This window comes from Danio aesculapii, chromosome 12 (assembly GCF_903798145.1).
Source record: "Danio aesculapii chromosome 12, fDanAes4.1, whole genome shotgun sequence".
NCBI lineage: Eukaryota > Metazoa > Chordata > Actinopteri > Cypriniformes > Danionidae > Danio > Danio aesculapii.
This window is the reverse complement of record NC_079446.1, coordinates 36,867,556-36,882,583: the sequence shown is the minus strand read 5'-3', so window position 1 is coordinate 36,882,583 and position 15,028 is coordinate 36,867,556. Positions and strand designations below refer to the sequence as shown.

Genomic DNA, 15,028 nt, shown 5'->3' with positions numbered 1-15,028 from the left:
AAGCTCTCTAGGCATTTCTATTGCGTATCTGACCCTCGTTCTTGATTCTTGCCCCCTCAGTTTCCTTCTCCGGAGTGGGACACGGTCACCCCCGAGGCCAAGAATCTCATCAACCAAATGCTGACCATCAACCCAGCTAAGAGAATCACCGCAGAGCAGGCCCTCAAGCACCCATGGGTCTGCGTAAGTTATCTCTGTCCAAGACTGCATTTACCACAAGCCCCGAGGAAGAGCAATCTATTGGAAATTATCGGAGCTCTTTTACAGTGTGAAATCAGCTTCCTGGAGCTCTCGGAATTGGTTAATGTGTTTGTGTTGGCATTTTGTGTTCTTAAAGAAACAGTTCACTCAAATATGGGAATCTGACTTTAGGAATGTGTGATATTTTATTGTCTACTACTAAATTAAGATTGACATGATGTTTGTGAGCTGATTATCAAATATGTCACTCAAAAAAAAAAGAAGTATTCAGTGAGCAAGTGACTGTATTTGAATGCATTTAGATGACCCTATAATTCAAGCTTCGAAAGCAAAAAAATATGCCTGAATGCCTTTTTGTTTTTAATATTATTAAGAAATAATTTGACAAATCATTTGAATCAATAATTAAGACAGTGGCAGTTTTAGTGTCACTGTTTATTCACTTGAACATTTGGTTTCAAACCTGTATGAGGGAGCATATTGGAGGATTAATTTAAAGGTGCAGTATGTTGGAGTGAGTTGAACCTACAATAGGTATTGCAGTACAAATTTAAAATATTGGAGAGGTTTTTTTCCACCAACGAAAGCTCTACACAAACAGTAGCAAGTGTGCCTGACGATCAAGTCTTAAACTGTAAGCTAATGTTTACTTTTGTAATATTTGTATTATTTGCTAATTAAACGCAGTTAAACAGACCAAAACCGACATTCCGGCATGTAACACACATTTTCAATGCAGAGTAACCAACTTTAGTTTTGTTTTTCAGATAAACAAGTATAAACACAAACATGTTTCCTAAATATCTGCAAATATAGTGTGTTTTTTATGCTTCAGAAGAGTCAAAAAATTACATTCAGCACCTTTAATGCTGTTAGATTTAATATAAACTTTCTCCAATGCTCAAGCAGCAGAGCCTTGAATATATCCCAGTAAAAAGACCATCTTAGACCATTAAGACCAATCTTCTTGAATCCTAAAAATGATAGTGTAAGTTTGGATTAATTTAAAGGTGCAGTATATTGGAGTGAGTTGAACCTAGGTATTGCAGTCCAAATTTAAACTAATTGGGAGAGGTTTTTTTTTTCGACAACGGAAAGCATACTCCTGTTGCCTGATTGATTACACAAACGAGTGAGTGTGCCTGATGATCCAGTCTTACACTGCAAGCTGCTGAGCTAATGTTTACTTTTGCAATATTTGTATTATTGTATTATTAAACACAGTTAAACAGACCAAAACAGACATTCCAGCATGTAAAGCAGTTTTTCAAAAGAGATGAGCATGTTTCTTAAATATCTGAAAACATATTGCGATCGTTTATGCTTTAAAAGAGTCAAAAAGGACATACAGCATCTTGAATATTGTGAGATTGTTTTAAATATAAACTTTCTCCAATGCGTAAGCAGCAGAGCCTTGTATACATCCCTGTAGTAAGACCATCTTAGACCATTCTTCTTGAATCCAAAAAGTTTGTGTCATTGTTTATTTACGTAAAAAAATAATTCTAAACTGTATGAGGGAGCTTATTGGAAGCTTATATAGAAGTTTTGATTAATTTAAAGATGCAGTGTGTTGGAGTGAGTTGAAACTAGGTATTGCAGTCCAAATTCAAAATAATGGAGAGAGTTTTTTTTTTTTTTTTTTCGACAACTCAAGTTGCCAGATTGACGACACAAACAGTAGCAAGTGTGCCTGACGGTCAAGTCTTACACTGTAAGCTGCTAAGCTAATGTTTACTTTTGTAATATTTGTATTATTTGCTAATTAAATTAAGCAAACCAAAACAGACATTCCGGCATGTAACGCACATTTTCAATGCAGAAAACTAACTTTAGCTTTGTTTTGCAGATAAACAAGTATGATCATTAATCATGTTTCTTAAATATCTGCAAATATATTGTGGTTGTTTTATGCTTTAGAAGAGTCAAAAACAGACATACATGTACAGCATCTTTAATATTATGAGATTGTTTTAAATATAAACATTATCCAATGCTTAATCAGCACAGCCTAGTTTATTGTATATCCCAATAATAAGACCATCTTAGACCATTAAGACCATTCTTCTTGAATCCAAAAAGTTTTAGTGTCAATATTTATTGGAATGAACATTTGGTTTCAAACCTGTATGAGGGAGCATATTGGAGGAAGTTTGATTAATTTACAGGTGCAGTATGTTGGAGTAAGTTGAACCTAAAATAGGTATTGCAGTCCAAATTTAAAATAGTTGGGAAAGGTTTTTTTTTCGACAATGGGAAGCATATACATGTTGCCAGATTGACTGTACAAGCTGGAGCGAGTGTGCCTGAAGATAGAGTCTTACACTGTAAGCTGCTAAGCTAATGTTTACTTTTGTATTATTTGCTAATTGAACACAGTTAAACAGACCCAAACAGACATTCTGGCATGTAATGCACATTTTCAAAAGAGAATAACTAACTTAAACAATAATTTTAGATAAACAATCTTGATTGTAAATTTTGTTTCATAAATATCTAATATAGGGAACATATTTGAAGAATATTTACTTTAAAGGTGCAGTATGTCGGTGTGAGTTGAAACTAGGTATTGCAGTCCAAATTCAAAATAATGGAGAGAGGTTTTTTTTTTTCTCAACAACTCCTTTTGCCAGATTGACGACACAAACAGGAGCGAGTATGTTTGACAATTGAGTCTTACACTGTAAGCTGCTAAGCTAATGTTTACTTTTGTAATACTTGTATAATTTGCTCTTTAAACAGTTACACAGACCAAAACCTGTAACACATTTTCAATGCAGAATACCTAACTTTAACATTGTTTTTCAGATAAACAAGCATGAACACAAACATGTTTCTTAAATATCTGCAAACATATAGTGGTCATTTTTAGCTTTAGAAGAGTCAAAAATGTTCACACAGCATCTTTAATATTGTGAGATTGTTTTAAATGTAAACTTTCTCCAATGCTTAAGCAGCAGAGCCTTGTAAACATCCCAATAGTAAGACCATCTTAGATCAGTAAGACCATTGTTCTTGAATCCATAAAGTTCACAATTTATCGAATTTGACAGGTATAAAAAACCTAATTAACAAAAGCCATATGAGACCATGGGTAGAAGATAAATAATGTTTTTGGGGGTTAGTGAAGTGAACTATACCTTTAATTGGTCCAAATAGCATGATCATGCTGATGTGCAATATTTTTCTTCATCTCTCATTTGCTCATTGCAGCAACGGTCCACAGTGGCGTCCATGATGCACCGCCAAGAGACCGTGGAGTGCTTGCGCAAGTTCAACGCCCGCAGAAAACTCAAGGTACACCATGAGCCTGAAGAGCCTTAAACCAACTCCAGTCTTCCTCCCTGGGGTAATTAGCGCTGAAAGTCCTGTTGCTATGGACTAAACGCTCTATTTTTCTCTGTCTTTGTTTAGGGAGCCATTCTCACTACTATGCTGGTTTCTAGAAACTTCTCAGGTGAGTTTCCTCGTCCTCCTGGGATCAGGTAGGAAAATGCAAAGTCATGGATGAACTCAGCTCACCTCTCGGACGTCTTGCTCCAGTTTTCACTATTAAAAAAGATCTTTTAAAGCTGGCTCAGTGATTAAATGGAAGTACAATTCACTTGGGATTGAAAGCTCTTGGATTACAGGAGTGTAAAGTTGGGATTTTCTGCTCCAAGTCTGATTTCTTTGAGCTGTTAAGGTTTTCTGTGAGGCTTGAGGATAACATGGCTTTTTTTCTTTATTTAAGTTACTAGTTTTGCTCCTGAGCAGATGTTTACAGTTTGTAAAGGTGATACAGTAGGGTTTAGTTAGTTTTTAGGGATGTTTTAGACCAGTGGTTGACAAGTTTGATCCTGTAGAGTCTGAAGATCCAGCCTTGATTAAAAACTCACCTGCCTGTGTCATTCTGGTAACACTTATGCTGTCTCCCAATTTGCATACTATTCCTCCTAAATAGTATTTGACGAAAGAAATGTAGTATGTTTAATTGAGTATCCTAAAGTTACCTGTATGGTCTGCTAATAGCCGCTAAGAGCTGTGCACACTCTTATCAGCTAATATTGAACACAAAATCTTGTTAAACTGCATTCATCTCCTCTTGGGATGTTCCTACTTTTACAAGTCATAATCACAATATCAAGTGCCTTCAAGTCACTTTCATCAGCAAAAGGTTGCATTGTTCCTCCTTTTGATAAATTACAAGAAAATGTTCTGCTTATCGAAAAATGAACAGCAAAGAATTTGCATGAATTGTGCTGTCACTGACAACCCACAATAATTGACTTTAAATCAGAATCAGAGCTTTACTGCCAGGTATGATTCAGTGCGTCCCACAGGTTTGAAATATACTTGCGGTGGTAGCCAGATTGAAGCACACGTTTTATTCACAGCACATAAATGGTCAACTACATGTGACAAACAATTAACATCAATAAATTAATAAAATATACAGCAAATGAGAAATAAATAACAGAAAAAAGGAATAAAGTAGACATTAGTGCTAAAAATTATAATCATTTCTAGAATAAAAAAGTGTAGATTATTTAAATAAGGCAAATTAGTTGATTAGCCAATTCTGATGGTGTACAAATATTTTGCAGCCAGTATGTTTTGTTTCCCCAGATATAAACTTTATCCGAGTCGTTTATTAAATGATTAATCATGATGACAACAAAGGGATGACAAAACAGTTGATTTTGCTGACATTTTAAGAATATAAGGCTGAACAGCATGAAATGCCATCAGTCTACAGAGATTTCCCAGTATTTCTCTGTTGCAATCGGGAGATCACAATAATTAACCCCGAAAAAGCCAAAGCAAAGCAAACACTACCAGATTACTGTTGTGTTTGCGATAAGGAAAAGCGCTAACCTGTGGGTGTTTCTTCTTTCTTTCTTTTTACTGAACTAGTCTGCTGTAACGAAAACGGCAGACTCAATAGAAACAAACAGATGACCAACCAAAAAATAACTCAGGGTTATACAAAGAGTGGCCAACACAAAATACATACATTCCTGATATGCGAGTCCCATCTCACATTCAATACACTACAATTATATGGTAAAAATACAGCGCTACAACATACAAAAGAGAGAGATCGACTTAGAATGTCACCTGCTTGTTTAATAATGATTTGGTCAGCTGTAGTTTGAAATTACACTGTTTCTCTTTTCGAAGGGCTTATTATGTGGTCTCTGTTGCCATCTTGTGGATAAACAACTACATTCTCGACTAAAAAAAGCATCAAAAGCACGTTGTTGTCCAACAGCTGCAATATTTATCAAACTGTAGATAGTCCTCTGCATGTTGCTGTATGTGGGTGGAGAAATACACAAGGGTGAAGAGTATCACATGGCTATCAGGTAATCAGATTCAATAACTATGCATAACTGTTGTATAAAACGGTCTATATATAATTCTCTATTATAGATAAGTGCTTCTGCTATGTTTCTTACTGACATGCCCTCAACTCAGAAACATTAGAGGTTAAGGAAAATTGTGAGTTTCCCACTTATAATAACAGCATTGTGGTGTCATGCATGTGCTTTCAAATCATATATACTATGCACCAAAAGTGTAAGTAGATGAATTGGGATGCAGCATTTGTTTTTTTATTGTGTTTAATTGGGGTTAGAACCAAACTGCAGCTCTCCAGGACCAAACTTGCCTACCCATGTTATAGACTCTTAAACAAAGGTGTCTTGTTCAGTAGAGGATTTGAAAACAGTTCCATAGCTTCTCCCAACTCAACGCCTCTCTGTCCAATAGTGGGCCGGCAGCATACCAGCCCTGCTGCTCCCACCACAAGCACTGCCGCGCTTGCACAGGAAGGTATGTGAGAGTGCATCTCCTCACCTCGCCACCAGGGGGACCAGCGAGCCCCCTCCACAAACCCCACCCTTCCCCCTCGCTCTACCCAATCAGCATGCAGCCAATGAGAAGCCTGCCTTTCTTGCCATCACTTGCATAAATGATTTGCTTTTCTTCAGTTTCTCATGAACTACGTCTGCTATATATTATCTTGGGGAGTTTTATTTTAAATAATATTGAAGACAATGGCCTGCTCAATTTTCATCTCTCACGTTACACCTCATGCATTTGAACGATGCGTAAGAGTTTATTGAATAGCATGTCTTTTTTTTTATCCATGATTTATTATTGCTTTGCTTTTACATGATCATGTAACTTTAACATTCATCTAGCTAGCTTTATTAACACTAGGAGTTTTGAAGAAAGGAGTTTTTATTTATCTTTTATATTCTCATATGGGTTTAATTAATGAAATTATTAATAATCATACAGGGTAGTTATGGGTCATTCACATAATATTGGAATTACGTTATAATTTTATTTTATTTTTCAATGTTTTTAATATTTTGTTTGTTTTAGCATTAGACAAAATTTATTATATATCATTTCATCAGACTCTGATCTCACTAACTCTCTCAATATTTTAAATATTTATTAACATTTATTTTTAATAATGCAGTGCTTCCCACAATTTTGAAATACACTTGCGGTGGTAGCCGGATTGAAAACTCACCTTTTACCCACGTCACATGGTTACCTACAGTTGAAATCAGAATTATTAGCCCGCCTTTGAATTTTTTTTTCTTTTTTAAATATTTACCAAATGATGCTTCACAGAGCAAGGAAATGTTCACATATGTCTGATAAAATGTTTTCTTATGGAGAAAGTCTTGTTTGTTTTATTTCGACTTTAATTTTTTTAAAAAACATTTTAAGGTCAATGTTATTAGCCCCTTTAAGCTATATTTTATTTTGATAGTCTATGGAACAAACCATGTATAAACAATACCTTGCCTAATTACCCTAACTTGCCTAGTTAACCTAACCTAGTTAAGCCTTTAAATGTCCCTTTTAAGCTGTATAGAAGTGTCTTGAAAAATATCTAGTCAAATATTATTTACTGTCATCATGGCAAAGATAAAATAAATCAGTTATTAGAAATGAGTTATTAAAACTTTTATGTTCAGAAATGTGTTGAAAAAATCTGCTCTCCGTTAAACAGAAATTGGGGGTTTATTAATTCTGACTTCAACTGTACATGCGCCAAAAAGTAGGTAATTTAAATAAGCAAATGAGTTGAAGAACCATTTATAACAGTGTACATATATTTTGCAGCCAGTTTAAATGTAATGGAAGTAAATAGAAATGTTTATCTGAGTTGTTTAGATCAAATAATTAATTATATAATGTTTCTCTCGCTCTTGCTGCTGTGTATGCGCTGTCACCTGCGGAACCAAGCGAAAGTAAATCAGGCTTAAAATAAAAATGACGATTGCTTAGAATGTGAAATCAAAGGCAGAATCACAGACATTTTAGGGGATGTAGAAACCCCGGATTGATGCATTTTTTTTAGTCCCAAAAAGGTGCGTTTTTGTGGGTGTCTGCAGAGAACGTGACATTAGCTACGTTTCCATCCTCCTATTTTTACGTGCGTTTTGGATATAGAAAAACAGCGGAATGAAACATCAAGATGCTCAAAAGTTTTGAAAATGCTAATTTTTATGAACTCATACTCACAACTGAGTAGGATAAACTTTTTATTTGATAAGAAAAGATGCGATTTAACTGCGACGGAAACGCTTTTACCGAACAAATTCCAGTATGTGCGTTAAATGTCATGTGATTTTGTTATGAGATGATAAAAATATGTGCGGATATATAAACCAGCAGGCTGAACACATATCGTAGAGCATCTAAAATGTTGTTTTGGTCAGTCTAAAATGCCTTAACCATTTCAGTATTAGTGTTATTATATGACCTCCAGAATCAAGAGCGTCTGTGCTTCGCGTCTCACGGCTTAAAGCACCACCACGCATCAGGATTGCCTTTTGAGGCGCAAGTCATTTATTAAATGAAGAAAAGATTCACGCAGCTTCTCCTACCGCAGTAAATTACATTTTTACTGTTGATATTTGGCGCCAGTTAATCACGAAGTGTTGGTTTTGTTGTCTTTGACTCATTGGATGGAAACTCATCTTTAATCACACATCTTTTAATGAGATAATCCAGTTTTGCACAAAGTTAATTCGCATTTTTGAATGGAAACATAGCTAGTGTGTTGACTGTTCTTGCGCACACACAATGAGAAGTAGGAAACATGTAGAGCGACAGATTTTCCACTAGTTAATCGATCGTGGGCGTTTGGCTATTGAGCGGATACAAAAAAAAAGTGTAAAAGGATGATAATAATAATAAAAATGTCACCAAACTTGGGCGGCTGTTAATATAACTGGGCGGCCCGCACAAGTAAAGTCCATGTGTGGGAAGCACTGTAATGTATTAGTAAATGTTGGAGTTAACATCAGTTACATTTTCAATATTTCAATAGATTTTTTACATTTATTTTAAGAACATTTAACGAATATTAATAAATCTATCCACATTTTTATATTTCAGTGCTACTGAATGATTTCAATTCATATGAAATATCTTGCTCATTATATATATTTTTTCCTCCCTGTCTTATCAGTGTTATCATTGTGAATGACCCTTATAGTGACACTGTCTCAACATCTTAGCTGTTGTTTATTTCGAAAAAGGTCTATTTATTTATACATCAGAATAAATTGGCTCTCTTTTTATATGTGATAAACAAACAACATCTAGTTTCATTTCACATGTCCCTAGTTCAATTTACACACAGAGGCTCAAGGCAAACAATCCAATCAATACCTCAGCGCTGCATTCATGTTAACTATCGGCCGGCATGCATTATCGTCTGCATGGAGTAAAAATGCCAATGTCGCTGCTCCTCCTTTGATTAGTCTCTCTCATTTTCTTTCTCTCTCTCTTTCTCTCTCTCTCTCTCTCTCTCTCTTACTCTCTCTCTCTCTGTCTGTCTCTCTCTCTCTTTCTCTGTCTCTCTCTTTCTTTCTCTTTCTCTTTCTCTCTCTCTCTCTCTCTCTCTCTCTCTCTCTCTCTTTCTCTCTCTTTCTCTCTCTTTCTCTCTCTCTCTTTCTCTCTCTCTCTCTCTCTCTCTCTCTCTCTCTCTCTCACGGTTAAATTGCTTCAGCCCTTTTGGCTTCCTCCTTCCCTGCTGATCAGCTTACTGGTGTATTGTGCTACTGGGTTAAATATCGTTTAAGTGGAGTCTGCTTTAGTTGAAGATATGGGACCCCAGTCACGTGTCTGTCCTCAGCCCACCTCAGTGATCTCCACCTCAGGCAGAAAAATGAGGTTGGAGGGGACAGGGGTTTAATCTGGAGGTGTGCGATATTTGGAAATATTGTAATTATTATTTTTTGTAACCATAATGCAATCTGACATTGTAGACACAGTAAAAAACAGTTTCAAAAAGTTTAAATCTAACTTCAAATGTTAGCGAGTTTTCGAAGCAATCTCATTCATTCAGAAAATTCGTAACTTTGGTTTAGTGGCTAATTTGTATTCATTTGTATGATCTCATTCACTAATTTCTGTACGATTTGCTCATCCCTGAATGAGGGGTAGATTTAGGGGTGTGGTTTAGAGTCCTTTTAAAAATCGTACGTTTGAAATCGTACAAATTCTTGTCAAATAGCCACTTTGCTGATAATATAATAGTTCTGCTTCATCGTGATATTTGGCTGGCTTTTCATAGTTCGCTAATGTGGAGGCAAATATACATATTATATTTAAATTGACTGATCTTTGTTCATGTTAGCAGATCATAAAGGGGTAGTTCTCACAAAAAAAATGACAATTTATTGACAATTTTAGCAACCTCGTGATTTCAGAGTAAGTTTCGTTTTTCTTTTGGACACAAAATGTTTTATTTTTGTTTGAAGAATGTTGGAAACAGGTAGTCATTGCTTTCTATAATAGAAAAAAAATGTGTAAGTCCATGACAACTAGTTTCCAACACTACTTTGTTCAACAGAAAAAAGAAAACTCAAACAGATCTGGAACAAGAAGAGAGAGAGGGACTAAATAATGACAGAATTTCATTTTTGGGTGAACTATCCTTTTAAACCAAAGAATGAGTGCGATTACATGGACACCAATATTACGATTGTAATACGAATAGGACAATACTAGTCTATCATGTAAACAAGGTTTTTCATTACCTTAATCTGACTAATGTCATAAACTAAACAGAAATTGAAGTCATGTGGAGTATTCCTATTGTAGTTGCATTATTAAAGTGTTTAAGAATTTGTATTCATCATCGTCTGTTTGAACGCACAGTATGAGAAATTAACTGCAATTGAACTTGTTGCAAAATTCTAGACAAAATGTCAGCTTGACGAACAGGAACTGTTGTTGTGTTAAACGCCGGAGGAAACGTTAATCTACATTAATTGAACTATGTACAGGGTTCATACGGTCATGGAAACCTAGAAAAGTCATGGAATTTTGACTCAGCATTTTCCAGGCCTGGAAAAGTTTTTTGAAAAGTCATGGAAATTAGTTTAACAAATATCTGTATGCTTGAATATAGGTAACTTGTCTGTACTACTTATCGGTCCTTGGCCAAAAACTTGCTCTTACATTATTAGTGCTGTGTTGTAAGCATTATCTAAATACATTTTACGTACAGTGGGAATGAAAATAAATGTAAACTCAATAGATTGTTGCATCTGTTATGGTGTAATAAATTTGAACATGCATTGTTTTTCTTATTATATACCACCTATATGTAGACATTATATAAAATTAATAATTAGGTCATGAAAATTTACTTGAAAGCCCTGGAAAAGTCATGGAATTTAAGTAGTAAATTGTGTATGAACCCTGTATGTACTATAACATGTAAAACGTGTACTTGAAAGGAACATCCAAAAAGCAACTCATGTAAACACGTTAATCATGTTATTGTCTTATTCAGATTAAGGCAGATAATTAGATTACTGGTGTCTGTGTAAACGTAGTCGAAGTTCAGTTTAGTTTTGAAGTTAAGTTTAGTTTAACACAATGTATTTTTTGAACAAGTTTGAAATGACATCCTGTTAAACTAAACAGAACTTCATCTTTGAAAACTAGACTGAAGTGGTTTCCTTCATCTATGTTAGGTTGCTTTGACACAATCTACATTGTAAAAGCACTATAGAAATAAGGATTAATTAAACGCAAAAAATGAGATCTGACATCAATATCGCACCCCCCTAGTTTGGTGTGGTCCACTAAAGCAGATCCCCTTGCAGCCTAGCCAAGCCACCATTGCCCCAGCACTCTCCTCTCAACTCTTCCTCCTCCCCTCGCCGAGAGCGCAGGGCCTTTAGCTCACGGACGGGCAGGAGCGGGGTTGGCTTGCTGCCAGTCGTCAGACCCGAAGTGTCCTCTGAACGCCTGGTGGTCTGCGGGGAAGGAGGCCCTCTGGAGGGCAGATGGACGACACTGCTCGCGGTGTGTCTGAGTCTGGAGAAAGCGCTTGTGTTGTCTGATCTGATTGAATTGTCACTCTTATAGACAGCTGTCTGTCAGATTGAGTAAATATCACACAGCTGCCGTCTTCAACAAGCTGTGACTGAGCAGCTGTGAGAATATACTTCATATGTGTGTGTGTGGGTGTGCAATGGTCAAAGGAGATAAATTAAGAAAAAAACGCAGCATCTGGGCTGATTCCTCAGGATTAAGGAAAGGAAACAAGAGCGCATTGCTGTTGTTAAATGTGGTAAAATGCTGCTGTTTTGATTGTTTATGTTGTTAGTTATAGGCAATTTTTTTGCTACTGCTACTATTGGTATAGTATAGTATATTATATTATAGTATAGTATAGTACAGTATAGTATCTGCTGCTCTTTCTGTTGTGTGTAGAATACCATATGTAGGATTAACTTTGAAACTACTTTCTCTCAGGAACTGATAGTAAATTTCAGAAATAAGTAAGAAGATATGGCAGGTTACATATTTATGAAAGTTTGCACAGGTTTTTGGGGGTTGAGTGTAATACAGATTTTTGTTTTCATACATCAGTGTGTCCCGTTAACTTTTTAAATCAAAAATAGTTTAATCAAATATGAGTTTATTTATTTATTTATATTTATATATATTTAATTTATAATTTTTTTAATAAAAATGAACTCTTAATTATTTTGATATAAAATATTTGTATTTCTCACTTTAAAATACTAGGTTTTGTTAATTTGCCCTTTTTATTTTATCTTTTATATTTAGAATTTTTGATAAAATATATTTATTTTTAAAGTTAAAGTGTAAAGTGTATAAAAACATATAAAATTCAAATGTATATATGTATAAGCAATATCATACTCATAGCAGTGCAATGTGGCTGTGAGTGAGATATTTATACAACAGTTCGACAGCATTATCGTGTGTATAAAAAAGAAAATCAAACATGGAGATTCTAAAAACCCTTTTGTAAGAGGAACTACTTTCCTCCGCCATTCATTCACAGCAGAAACCATTGGATTCAACAGCAGTAAACGTTGCTACTTCACATACATCACTTTTGAGCTAATATTTGAAGGATTCTCTTGCATAATGTCTAAAGTGATGACTAAACGGGGTGATTTTGCTGACATTTTAAGATTGTAAGGCTGAACAGCATGAAATGCCATCAGTCTACAGAGATTTCCCAGTATTTCTGTTGCAATTGGAAGATCACAAAATTACTATGGTAAAAATACAGCATTACAACATACAAAAGAGAGAGATTGAAAGTCATTTACCAGTTTGATAATGATCAGCTGTAGTTTGAAATTGCACTGTTTTTCTCTTAGGGCTTATTATGCGGTCTCTGTCACCATCTTGTTGATGAGCATCGTCAACCGTCTTTGCTCAAAGACAGGCTAATCTCTTAGAAATTATACATATTTTAAAATAGGCACTATCCTCATAAATAAAGTGCATAGTTGCAATCTAAACAGCTAGATTCTCAACTAAAAAAAGCCTCAAAAGTACATTATGTTGTCCAACAGCTGCAATATTTGTCAAACTTTAGTGTCCTCTGCTTGTCGCTGTATGTGGGCAGAGTGATACACAAGGGTGAATGGTTAAGAGGCTGGATGAGTGCTGTTATTTGCAGAATATCCCACGGTTATCAGCCAATCAGATTTAAGAACCAGAAAGAACTGTTGTATAAATATATATAGATAATTTATATATGTATTATAATTTTGATGATTTGTTTTTGCCCCATTTAAAATCAGTTTAAAAAATTTCTTTCTTTTTAACTTTTCATTAAATTTTTTCTAGTATAAACACAGAAGTCTTTCCCTTACCATTTCCTTTAAAAAAGTATATAATATAGCAAATTTCTGCCTTATTATTCGATAAGGCAAAATAAATTGTGTTTTACCACAAAAATGTCTCTCTAAATACTATTTCATATTTGTTTTTATCTGAATGGACAGCGTCTGTGGCCTCACTTCCCAGTTGTATAGACATTTCTGTGAACATTTCCATTCTGCTTTACAAACTGAAGACGAGTCCTAGAGTTTAAAGTTGTATACTTAACCTGGAATATTCCTTTAATGTTCTTTTGAGCCGTCCAATCAATGCTCTCCATCAGTTCTTGGCTTCAACTAGTACTGTAAGTGTTTATAACTCTTTATACTCTGCTATTGTTAAAGCCAGTCCTCCACTTGAACATGTAAGATGAAAACCAGTAGCCAGTAAATGACATTTCATCAGTGTTTCTTCATTCTCCTTTAAGAGCTTTTCATTATACTGTTTGACCAAGATAGGACTTCCTGACCAGTAGAATATAAAGATAAGGCATGCTTGTATATGTCAACTGTGTTGCCTGTAAATCTCTTATATATCATTTGTTGCTTGCACAAGTCTGATCTAAAGGTGTATTTAATCTTTTATTGGCTTTTATAATGGATTTTGAATTAATTGAAGCGTTATTTAATAGGGGCGTGAATATTTGCACTGATTTTGGTGTCATTGATAATCTTTAATACTGTACATCATAACATTTAGAATTTATATGGAAATTAAATGTGGGTCAAAGATGAAAATGAGGTTTTAAGAATCAGAACAATAAAAGTCTTATTAAGCTTCAGGTCTTTTTTAAATGTGTTCTGTTCATGCATTTATTGTAATGAATAATAATAATAAAAAAATCAGTATGTTTGCATAAGAAACTCATTAAATGTGTCATTCAGTATAGCATTCAGAATAGTTTATACAGTGGTCCCTCGTTATTCGCGGGAGTTACGTTTTAAAAATAGTAGTAGTCAGCTTTATTTTTTTACAATTATTATAGATGTTTTAAGGCTGTAAAACCCCTCACTACACACTTTATACACTTTTCTCAGACAGGCATTAACATTTTCCCGCTTTACTCTCTTGTTTAAACACTCTCAAAGTTCAAACCTTCATAGAAAAATAGTCCAGTATTATAGAATCAAACCAAAGATCACAACCTGTTGCCAGGTAAAAACATTCATCGCTGTCAGCAAAAGGTTCATAAAGCTTTTTAGCTTATGTGCAGATAATTTTGACATCGGTGTAACGTTCCTTTTCCTGCAGTCACTGATCCACAGAACTAGCAGACTCTGTCCTTAAGGGGGTCGCACACCGGATGGCCGCGCACATGACAGTTGGAAGTAACACGTTGAAACTTGATGAAAATTTAAAAAAATATGTACTTAAGGGATCACATTGCAGTCCCAAAATACTAATTAATTAACATTTTAAATAGTTTATCGTTCATCATTATAATTATAATTTACTCCTGTCTTTCAAGCCATAAGGTTGTACCCTTGGCACTTTTTATAGGATGTTTGTTTTTTACATTTTTAGTTTGAAAATAGTATTAAACACTTTGCTTTCTGTATGTATAGTGTATAGTTAATGTATAGTTAATGTATAGTTGAAGTCAAAATTGCTAGTTTTCCTGTGTTTTATATTTATATAAATA

At 34.8% G+C, this 15,028-nt stretch overlaps 1 protein-coding gene across 13 annotated transcripts in view; it reads left to right on the top strand.

The window, feature by feature from the left end:
- The window catches only part of camk2g1 (calcium/calmodulin-dependent protein kinase (CaM kinase) II gamma 1), a 164,185-nt gene that overhangs the window by 119,737 nt on the left and 29,420 nt on the right, over positions 1-15,028 (top strand). For 8 of the 13 annotated variants that reach the window (XM_056469135.1, XM_056469148.1, XM_056469146.1 and 5 more), the window contains exons 10-13: positions 61-183; positions 3,415-3,498; positions 3,616-3,658; positions 5,956-6,018. In XM_056469135.1, coding sequence (XP_056325110.1) covers positions 61-183; positions 3,415-3,498; positions 3,616-3,658; positions 5,956-6,018 — 313 coding nt within the window. The remainder of the gene's footprint in view (positions 1-60; positions 184-3,414; positions 3,499-3,615; positions 3,659-5,955; positions 6,019-15,028) is intronic. The other 5 variants (XM_056469144.1, XM_056469139.1, XM_056469138.1 and 2 more) reach the window with 1 other exon arrangement.